Below are 12247 nucleotides of genomic sequence, written 5' to 3'. Positions count from 1 at the left end.
TGATTACCTGAAGTTTTTGCATGTAACTTAGTTTCTATGACACCATTGCATATACATGTAGTAAGTTTCCTGTGACCCTTTCCATTTAGGGGTGAACTGATTAATTGGTATATTAAGGCATCAATACTTTGTCCATATTAATACCCGTATTGGTACAAGAGGTGAAGAATTAATTGAAATGATACCCTATGCAAGTTATTTTAATCTTCAGCAGTTGTGAACAATTACTAATTGTTTGCCTTTTTATTCTTTAAATTTGGAATTCGTCTGAGACAACTGTCACCTGTGTATCCCCTAGAGGCACAAGACAGAGAGTCAAAAATCTCCTTGGTGTCAAAACTGGAGGTCAGACTGAGTAAAAAACTAACTTTGGTATTAAAACTGGGGTTCAAATTAAAACATTCATAATTCATGAAATTCATAAATTTCATGAGTTCAGTATTAAATGATTACCCATTTGAGATCCTCTGTATATATAATCAGTGACTAACCATGATAATGTGAGGAGAAAAACCTATTAGTACAGAATTGGCATGGGGTCAGATTCCAATCCACATAAGTTATAATCACCTTCTTAATTTGTAGGAGAATAGGTATTGCAATAATTTTTTTTAATAGAATGAGTGCTAGTAGCCTCTGCAATCATTTTGCATTGGCAAAAGGTATTGTGATAGATTTGGTTGTTAGTCATCTGCAGTCATTTTGCATTGGCACAACGTACAGTGATATATTTGGTTGTTAGTCATCTTTCCAGTCATTTTGCATTGGCAAAAAGTACAGTGTGATTGATTTGGTTGTTAGTCATCTGCAGTCATTTTGCATTGGCAAAAAGTACAGTGATATATTTGGTTGTTAGTCATCTTGCATTGGCAAAAAGTACAGTGTGATTGATTTGGTTGTTAGTCATCTGCAGTCATTTTGCATTGGCAAAAAGCACAGTGATATATTTGGTTGTTAATCATCTTGCATTGGCAAAAAGTACAGTGTGATTGATTTGGTTGTTAGTCATCTGCAGTCATTTTGCATTGGCAAAAAGTACAGTGAAATATTTGGTTGTTAGTCATCTTTCCAGTCATTTTGCATTGGCAAAAAGTACAGTGATATATTTGGTTGTTAGTCATCTTTCCAGTCATTTTGCATTGGCACAAAGTACAGTGATATATTTGGTTGTTAGTCATCTTTCCAGTCATTTTGCATTGGCAAAAAGTACAGTGATATGTTTGGTTGTTAGTCATCTTTCCAGTCATTTTGCATTGGCAAAACGTACAGTGTGATTGATTTGGTTGTTTGTCATCTGCAGTCATTTTGCATTGGTAAAAGGTACAGTATGATAGATTTGGTTGTTAGTTGTCTAAATTGCTACCAGATTTGTTCTAGGTATGATTTTCCTTGCATGAGGAAATTGCACTATTTCTGCTGTTTTGAAGGTAACACCATCATGCCTTCCGTATTTAAGATGCTTTTAAAACATTCATGCAGTGCAAACCAAAGGGCATGGTGACCAAGAGGAGTCCTGCATCTAATCAATGGAACAGCCTGAAATGGCCTTAAAGGATGAGTGAAAATCAATGACACCTAACAGGTAGTCTCTTTGGAAGTATTTTCTTTCTTATCTTGTCAGGGATGAGAATGGCATATGAACAGATGATAAGACTTTCTGTTTGTAATCTGCATACTGAAAATACAAACAAGATGTCAAAATGTAAAAAAACAGCACAACCCCACTAGTGACAGACCTTTGAAAGATGAAAGACCATCAAGTTGATACATGTATGTGTATCAATAATGTATCATAGTGTAGGATGTATAGTATGAATCATATACATATGTGGCACAGGTGTATCATTTCACTTCTTCCCACCCCATTATATATATCTTGACATTTATGGTGGGTGGGTGGGGTCAGAGCACATTTTGGATTGAAAAGTAGGAAATCACTGCGCAGTGTCACCATAGTCACTTACTACTGGGTCTGTCAAGCTTAAATGACCTTACATTGAGACACATGAAATTGATAGGAAGATGATTTATTTTCTCAGAAGATGCGAGTATAATATTCTTTATGTCTTTAATTCAGGACAAGACTACAGCATTGATGAAATTTTTTGACCTGGTGACTGATACCAACAGAAAATAACCTTTCCATTGTTGTACTGCAAAAGATTTGAAAGTATTAAATGAAAGACTTGTTATGTTGGTAAAAAATTTAAGGACACACTGTTCTCAACATTATTCTGAGAACAACGACCAGAAACCTGTCACTGTAGCAGCACCCTGGAGAAATCCACTCTCATTAAGCACAGAGTGCATATTAATGCAGTAGTTATATGCCACCAAAAAAAATGTTGACATGTGCTCCTTGCTTGATGAATCGGTGGGGGGGGAGGTAATCTAGGTTGGGGAATTGTGGAAAAATTTTGCTGTATTTTGTCCTTTTGGCAAGATACCTTTCTGTCGTTGCCCAACAAAAACAAACCTAACTCACTAACTACATTAAAATAGTATTGTTACATTCAAATGAATAACATACCAGTTCTTTTCATGTTATTACCTGTATGTGTATATATATTTTTTTTGCATTTCATATACTATGTGTCATTAATTGCAAATTATGATAAATTAATATTTTGTATTTTTAGCTTTAAAAAAGATAACCTGATAGACTTTTCACCTGAAAAACGTCCATAATTTAATTACTTTCTTTAATCCAGGTACCTTGACACACCAGTTTTCCAGATGCTGACCATTAAAAAAAATTGTCCAGAAAAAGCCACCCCAAACCGCAATGGACAAAGTCTAGATTTGATGAATGTTCTGCCCAATATCTTTTAGCACCTTCTGGACATAGACTTGAAAGCATGATTCAGTAATGGATGCCTTGGCCTACTGTCCCTAATTGTTGTCATTCAGATTTGCATGAAACACAAATAACATTAGTAATTATGTAGAGAATAAATGTAAAACTATCATGTAACTTGTTGAGTAATACTGACAGTTTCTTTTCTCAAAGGAATAGAAATCATGTCATGCAACTGTGGTTCACTTTTGCTAACTGTAAGGTGAAAAGTTAGTAAAGAAAGAAGTCTTATTATGACCAACCAGCCCAATATTTTTTTTTAGCCTGAAACCAGAAATATACAAATTACTTTGTTAGGACTGATAGGTAATGGGATAACAAAGTCCTCCAAACCTTTTTCCATTTCATAGTTTCATTGCATGTATGAATTTGTGTTAACAAATTTACACTTGGTTTTCCAGGTGAGTAATATCTGGCCTAGTTGCAGGTGTTGTTGGATTATGCCACAGCCAAGAGTTTTTAGTACAAGGAAGGGGAAAAATGAATAAAGAAAAAAAAATCTTTTTCCAAACTGACCAACCCCATTGTCTCTTTTCATAAAACTGGAAACACTATCATTTTTAGCTGAACTGGTTGTAGACCAGAAGAGCTTATAAGATGGTCTGTCATTTGTATGTCTGTCAGCACAAGTTTGTTAGTGCAAAACTATTTTGAGGATTGCCATAAAACTTTAAACACATATTCATCCCATGGTGTTGTTTGTCCTAGATGAAAATGGTGTTGCTTCTTCTCCTGAATGGAAAGTCATATTGACATGGGTTTTTACCAGAAACGTTTAATGTTGGTCCTAAATGAAAATGGTGCCAATCTGATGTTTCATATGGCTGCTACAGTTGCCATCTTGAAAAGCTTATCACTACTTCAGTTGAATGGATGGTCATATCAACATGGTTTTTTTGCTAAAAGACCTCATATGATGTCTAGGTCTTGCTACAGTGGTGTTAATCTGATATTTATTATGGTGGCCATCCTGAAAAATCATGTTAACACTACATCCACCTGAACGAGAAGAAACAAGGCCATGGGAGTTTCACTAGAAGACTTGTTCAGATACCTAGTTGGTCCAAAATAAAAGATATGCCATTGGCACATCCATTATGATCACCACACTGGCCTTCTTAAAAATCTTGTTATCACCACTTCACCTGAAGTGGCCATCCTGAAAAATCATGTTAACACTATGTCCACCTGAATGAGAAGAAACAAGGCCATGGGGGTTTCACTAGATAAAAGATATGCCATTGGCACATCCAGTATGATCACCACACTGGCCTTCTTAAAAATCTTGTTATCACCACTTCACCTGAATGGAGGATGGTATCAGAATTGGGTTTTTAATAAATTACATCTTACGATGTCGGGTTGACTGTAAATGAAAATAGTCTTGCTCATACAGCCAGTATCTGATTATTGCTATGTTTGAATGAATAAATGTTATATCGGAATATGGGTTTCACTAAAACCCTTCTTAGGATGTATAAATTTTAGTACACATTTACTTATGATATCTTTCTTTGATAAATAAACCATTTATCTGCACTCTGTGATAATTGCAGTGTTTTATGAAAAGGTGAGATCAGACATAAAAATGCTGGTTTGTGGGTTTCTTTATTGAACCAACAGGCATGATATAATGATGATAATAATAATAATAATAATAATCTATCAGAGTTGAAATAATTAGCTAACACTGCTTGCTTACATTATGGCTCTGCAGTTAAAACAAATATGTGATTAATAAGGAATGTACAAAGTTAACACTTAATGCATAAATGAAGACATGCAGAACAGAAGTTAATACAAATTAGGCAAAATTAACATACTGCTATCACATAAATATATACAGCTGCCATACACATATCTTATGGGGTCATAAAGTTGAGATTTGCTCATTAAAAGTTTTCAGAGATAGAAATTCTCAGAACCAGAAATATTAGGTGTTTGTTTAATATCATGTTTGAAACTGTTCCTTAAAATTATGTTGGTATAATGAAAACATTTGCTCATATACTCTGTCCAAACTTTTGTTATTCATAAATAAATCATTCATTTTACTTAACCATGTACTTTTTGTGCTAATGAGCTGTACAAGCTTAAAAACAGGATATTCTAGAGCTAAATTATTTAAAGCCTTGAAAGTTAGAAGAACTTCTTAACAATAAGACAATCCTTAATTGGCCTCCATCTACCAGTGTTGAAAAGAGATGGTGCAGATTTGAAAATATATTTGACATTTAAAATCACCCTGCCTGCTGTTTTTTGTTTGCTGTATAGTCTGTACATATAAGAACAATTACATGTACATGTATTGTTTTCTTCCCACACAGGTACAGAAGTAGATAAATGGAAAAACAACTGTATTGTATGCTTTTTGAATCAGCTGAGCTGACATTAAACCTCTAATCTTTTTTACAAGTCCTATTTTCTTTAATACCTTTATAAAGAGTGTTTGAAAGACATTGGTTTAGGAATAAGTATTATCAAGAATGGTATCTATATGTTTGGCACATTTAGCCGTTTCAGTTTTTTAAGTACACTTCTCCACATATTCGTTTTTTTTTAATATTGTTGGATGAGTTGTTTGACATTGCAAATACAGGTATGTACATGTAGATGGGCATGATCACAGAATTACTTCAAATAATCATGATTTGAGGATTTATATCCATTAAAAAAGCAGTTTGGGTCTATAAATGTGTACAGTAGAAATTTTCAGTTGGAGTTTTTCATTTATGTGAGTTTTTTTAAATTGTGAAGCAGCAGAATGCATTACATGGGGACCAGGTATTTGACCAGAGGAAAGTGAGTTGTGTTTTGTTGTGTATTTGATAGGGGTGAAACAATATACCTGTGCCGTGTATCAATATGATTCATGATACACAGCCTGCGATATGATACATATCAATGCACATATGAATTTAATGGTCTTTCCATCTTTGGAAGGTAGGTGGTACCCTTTCATATATATTGATATTCTTGGTTGTATTTCCAGTATGCAGACTACAGACAGACATATAGTTATCATATATTTATATGCAATTCTCATTGATGAGAAGATATCAACAATACTTTCAAACAGACTGACTCGTATTTAATACCATTTGGGGCTCAGAACCTCTCACTGGTGTCTCCATTATTGCTTTCCAAGCTCCAATAATCTGATACATTTCCTAACTTTAAAGATTATTGTAATCATCACTATCCTCAGCCAGTATTAGCTGAATGAAATCAAAATGAACTATGCCAGGAATCAGACATTTTGGGTTGTCTAGGTAGCCAGTGTTTTAAACATGCAGCTTATAACATGTTGCCTGAGCAAACTTTATCATGTATTTGAGCAATGCATTACTTAGGGATTGAGCAAATGATCCTAGTTTTACTAGGTATTTGAGCATTGCTGTTGTTGTTGTTATGGGGTTTAACGCCATTTTTCAGCACACGATAGGCTATGCGTACCCGGTAAAACACCGGGAAGAACCACCGACCCATGAGAAGCTACTGGCAAGCTTTGTCACATACACACATTGGCCGAATCCTAGATTCGAACCCACGCAGACAGAGGTGAGATGGCAGTGATCCGTAACGGAGAGCGCTTTAGACCACACGGCCACTTGGGGCCCCTTTGAGCATTGCAATGTGATTTGAGTTTCAACATGTTTTTGAGCAATCCATTACACAAGTACTGAGCAGTTGATTAGAGTTTCAAGGGTTTTTTGAATGATGCATTACATGAGAATTGAGCAGGTGGTTTTACTGCATTTTGACCAGTGCATTATAAGGGGACTGAGCAAGTGATTACAGTTTTATAGCCACTATCTAGTAATGACAGCAAGTTACACGGAATAGGTCAGGTTGGAATATGCTGGAAAAATCCTAGGGCTTATAATGGCAAGTCATTGAAGTTGCAGTATTGCTGTAAATTTACTGATATAGGTCATACCTCTAACAGCCTCTGAAAATGATGTGACTTCATGAAATGGAGGTGAGGGGACGCATGTTGTGCCGAAGAATGGAGTAAGTTTGGTTTATAATAAAAAGAAAACTTTCATTTTCTACGTTAATACCGGATGTATTTTTGCGGTACAGAAATGATGTATTTTAACTCAAGGCTTTGCTCTTGTTAATATAACATATTTTGTACCACAAGATGAAATATATTACTGTAGGAAATCAAAATATTTTCAGTTTATTGAGTCCAAATATGTCAGCATAGCAATCCTTCCTGTAAACACAGTCTCTGTGTTTGATAAGTATAAACAACAGTACATGTATTTGTAAAGGTTCTTTATATTTTGTGCACATTTGAAATTACAGTGCTTGATCACTTACAAGGGTCACTCGGATAGAGCAATATAATTAAGTGCACTATAAATTGGTCTTGGTTACTAGTCCATTTGACAAATTCAAAATAACATGATTGACATCTTGATGGTTGAGACTCGGTCTGGTATCACAAGTATTTTTGTTGATGTGGTGCTCACAAAATAATATAAAAAAAATGCTATTGGTCCTAACCAAACCTAATTGTTAAAAATTCTTATATAGAAAGCAGCATATAATTGCAGTACAGTATACTGTAATGAACTGGAAAGCTTCCTCATCACCATCTTCACTTGCCAAAGTTCTGCTATGTTAACCATATCTATACCTTGGCAGATCAAGCAGATATTTCTGTGCTTTGGGTGTGTGAATTTCACTGGATGCAGCAGCAAGAAACTGCATCCAATCAAATTAAGTTCTTTAAATTTGAACACTGTTCATATATGATCAAGACAAAAGGAGCACATAAGTTGAATGGACTCATAAATAAGCAATTTTCCACTGCCAATCCATGTTTGTACAAATACACCTGTAATGGCTTCTCTCTGTTACATAGTCACACTTTTGATATTAAACTTAAAAGTAGCATTTTAAAGTCATTTGCCTCCACCATTTTTGGCCAATATACAATGCATAGCTGTTACATGCTATTAGTTAAATGGCATTACATACTAAGGGAGATGTCGGTATGGGCAATACACTAAAATATCAGCTTGATCTACCAAGGTGTAGATAGTGTTAACATATTGAAACCTTAGTGTTGAATTTTTTTATTTTAAAGTCAAAGCTCAAGGGAAGACTTCTTGTTTTACAGTTAAAATGTAATATATTGCAATTTTTCTAGAAATGGAACCAATGGGTATATCAAAGAGATATGATCCTCGACCAGTGATATCCTATGACAATGAGACAGAGGCTCAATTCCTTAATGACTCCATTGTTCTTCAAAAGGGAGATGGTCTTGTTTTGAGCTGCAGAGGCATCTATCCTGCAGAATGGGTCATTGAACAAGAAGAAAACATTAAGGTATGTACATAGTTTGGTTGCCCTACCATTTTTAAGTGGGCATTTTATTGTTACTTTTTGTCTGTCTGTCTGTCTGTATATATGTACACGGTATTCCAGTTAAGTTTTATTACACATTAGCTAGGTTTAACTTTTGCATTAGGTCAGTTTTAAGGCAGTCTTGGGGGACATTCATCCTATCACACATTAGCTAAGTTTTGCATTTCTAGTGGAACATTCAGTTTATCACAAATGAGCTAGGTTTTGCATTTCTGGAGGAACATTCAGCCTATCACACAATAGCTAGGTTTTGCATTTCTAGAGGAACATTCAGTCTATCACACAATAGCTAGGTTTTGCATTTCTAGAGGAACATTCAGCCTATCACACAATAGCTAGGTTTTGCATTTCTAGAGGAACATTCAGTCTATCACACATTAGCTAGGTTTTGTATTTCTAGAGGAAAATTCAACTTATCACACATTAGCTAGGTTTTGCATTTCTAGAGGAACATTTTGTCTATCACACCTTAGCAAGGTTTTGCTTTTCTAGAGGAACATTCAGTCTATCACAAATTAGCTAGGTTTTGCATTTCTAGAGGAACATTCTGTCTATCACACATTAGCAAGGTTTTGCTTTTCTAGAGGAACATTCAGTCTATCACAAATTAGCTAGGTTTTGTATTTCTAGAGGAACATTTAGTCTATCACAAATGAGCTAAGTTTTGCATTTCTAGAGGAACATTCAGTCTATCACAAATGAGCTAGGTTTTGTATTTCTAGAAGAACATTCAGTCTGTCACAAATGAGCTAGGTTTTGCATTTCTAGAGGAACATTCAGTCTATCACACAATAGCTAGGTTTTGCATTTCTAGAGGAACATTCAGTCTGTCACACAATAGCTAGGTTTTGCATTTCTAGAGGAACATTCAGTCTATCACACAATAGCTAGGTTTTGCATTTCTAGAGGAACATTCATCCTGTCACACAATAGCTAGGTTTTGCATTTGTAGAGGAACATTCAGTCTGTCACAAATGAGCTAGGTTTTGCATTTCTAGAGGAACATTCAGTCTATCACACATTAGCTAGGTTTTACATTTCTGGAGGAACATTCAGTCTATCACAAATGAGCTAGGTTTTGTATTTCTAGAAGAACATTCAGTCTGTCACAAATGAGCTAGGTTTTGCATTTCTAGGGGAACATTCAGCCTATCACACAATAGCTAGGTTTTGCATTTCTAGAGGAACATTCAGTCTGTCACACATTAGCTAGGTTTTGCATTTCTAGAGGACCATTCAGCCTATCACACAAATTAGCTAGGTTTTGCATTTCTAGAGGAACATTCAGTCTATCACACATTAACTAGGTTTTGCATTTAGGTCAGTTTTCAGGTGGACTAAAGAAATATTGAGCTTATCACACATTGGCTAGGTTTTGCATTTAGGTAATTCCCCAGGCAGACTAGAGGAAAAATCAACTCATCACACATTAGCTAGGTTTTGCATTTCTAGGGGAACATTCTGTCTATCACACATTAGCTAGGTTTTGCATTTCTAGAGGAACATTCAGTCTGTCACACATTAGCTAGGTTTTGCATTTAGGTCAGTTTTCAGGTGGACTAAAGAAATATTGAGCTTATCACACATTGGCTAGGTTTTGCATTTAGGTAATTTCCCAGGCAGACTAGAGGAAAAATCAACTTATCACACATTAGCTAGGTTTTGCATTTCTAGAGGAACATTTAGCCTATCACAAATTAGCTAGGTTTTGCATTTATAGAGGAACATTCAGTCTATTACAAATGAGCTAGGTTTTGCATTTCTAGAGGAACATTTAGTCTATCACAAATGAGCTAGGTTTTGCATTTCTAGAGGAATATTCAGTCTGTCACACATTAGTTAGGTTTTGCATTTCTAGAGGAACATTTAGCTAGGTTTTGCATTTCTAGAGGAACATTCAGTCTATCACAAATGAGCTAGGTTTTGCATTTCTAGAAGAACATTCAGTCTATCACAAATGAGCTAGGTTTTGCATTTCTAGAGGAAAATTCAGACTATCACAAATCAGCTAGGTTTTGCATTTCTAGAGGAACATTCAGTCTATCACACATTAGTTAGGTTTTGCATTTCTAGAGGAACATTTAGCTAGGTTTTGCATTTCTAGAGGAACATTTAGCTAGGTTTTGCATTTCTAGAGGAACATTCAGTCTATCACAAATGAGCTAAGTTTTGCATTTCTAGAGGAAAATTCAGTCTATCACAAATCAGCTAGGTTTTGCATTTCTAGAGGAACATTCAGTCAATCACAAATGAGCTAGGTTTTGCATTTCTAGAGGAATCTTCAGTTTATCACATAATAGCTAGGTTTTGCATTTCTAGAGGAACATTAAGTCTTACACACATTAGCTAGGTTTTGCATTTGTAAAGGAACATTCAGTCTGTCACACAATAGCTAGGTTTTGCATTTAGGTCAGTTTTCAGGCAGACTAGAGGAAAATTCAACTTATCACACATTAGCTAGGTTTTGCATTTCTAGAGGAAATTTCATTCTATCACAAATCAGCTACGTTTTGCATTTCTAGAGGAACATTCAGTCTATCACAAATGAGCTAGGTTTTGCATTTCTAGAAGAACATTCAGTCTATCACAAATGAGCTAGGTTTTGCATTTCTAGAGGAACATTCAGTCAATCACAAATGAGCTAGGTTTTGCATTTCTAAAGGAATCTTCAGTTTATCACATAATAGCTAGGTTTTGCATTTCTAGAGGAACATTAAGTCTTACACACATTAGCTAGGTTTTGCATTTGTAAAGGAACATTCAGTCTGTCACACAATAGCTAGGTTTTGCATTTAGGTCAGTTTTCAGGCAGACTAGAGGAAAATTCAACTTATCACACATTAGCTAGGTTTTGCATTTCTAGAGGAACATTTAGTCTATCACAAATTAGCTAGGTTTTGCATTTCTAGAGGAACATTCAACCTATCACAAATTAGCTAGGTTTTGCATTTCTAGAGGAACATGCAGTCTTATCACAAATTAGCTAGGTTTTGCATTTCTAGAGGAACATTTAGGCTATCACAAATTAGCTAGGTTTTGCATTTCTAGAGGAACATTCAGTCTATCACAAATGAGCTAGGTTTTGCATTTCTGGAGGAACATTCAGTCTATCACACAGTTAGGTTTTGCATTTCTAGAGGAACATTCAGTCTAAAACACATTAGCAAGGTTTTGCATTTCTAGAGGAACATTCAGCCTATCACACATTAGCTAGCTTTTGCATTTCTAGAGGAACATTCAGCCTATCACAGATTAGCTAGGTTTTGCATTTCTAGAGGAATCTTCAGTCTATCACATAATAGCTAGGTTTTGGATTTCTAGAGGAACATTAAGTCTATCACACATTAGCTAGGTTTTGCATTTCTGGAGGATCATTCAGTCTATCACACAATAGCTAGGTTTTGCATTTCTGGAGTAACATTCAGTCTGTCACACATTAGCTAGGTTTTGCATTTAGGTTAGTTTTCAGGCAGACAAGAGGAAAATTCAACTTATCACACATTAGCTAGGTTTTGCATTTCTAGAGGAACATTTAGTCTATCACAAATTAGCTAGGTTTTGCATTTCTAGAGGAACATTGAACCTATCACACATTAGCTAGGTTTTGCATTTCTAGAGGAACATTCAGTCTATCACAAATTAGCTAGGTTTTGCATTTCTAGAGGAACATCCATCTATCACAAATGAGCTAGGTTTTGCATTTCTGGAGGAACATTCAGTCTATCACACATTAGTTAGGTTTTGCATTTCTAGAGGAACATGCAGCCTATCACACAATAGCTAGGTTTTGCATTTCTAGAGGAACATTCAGTCTATCACACATTAGCTAGGTTTTGCATTTCTAGAGGAACATTCAGTCTATCACACAATGGCTAGGTTTTTCATTTCTAGAGGAACATTCAGTCTATCACACAATAGCTAGGTTTTGCATTTCTAGAGGAACATTCAGTCTGTCACACAATAGCTAGGTTTTGCATTTCTAGAGGAACATTCAGTCTATCACAC

General features: G+C 35.3%; 1 protein-coding gene across 2 annotated transcripts in view; it reads left to right on the top strand.

Moving 5' to 3' along the window:
* The window catches only part of LOC149798239 (vascular endothelial growth factor receptor 1-like), a 157820-nt gene that overhangs the window by 43135 nt on the left and 102438 nt on the right, over positions 1-12247 (top strand). For both annotated transcript variants that reach the window (XM_089963358.1, XM_089963357.1), the window contains exon 3: positions 8022-8203. In XM_089963358.1, the coding sequence (XP_089819484.1) occupies positions 8022-8203 (182 nt within the window). The remainder of the gene's footprint in view (positions 1-8021; positions 8204-12247) is intronic.

This window comes from Sinohyriopsis cumingii, chromosome 6 (assembly GCF_028554795.1).
Source record: "Sinohyriopsis cumingii isolate HCF-2022 chromosome 6, ASM2855479v2, whole genome shotgun sequence".
In the NCBI taxonomy this organism is placed as follows: Eukaryota; Metazoa; Mollusca; class Bivalvia; order Unionida; family Unionidae; genus Sinohyriopsis; species Sinohyriopsis cumingii.
Note: the sequence above shows the minus strand (reverse complement) of the source record. Positions and strands in the feature narration are given on the sequence as shown.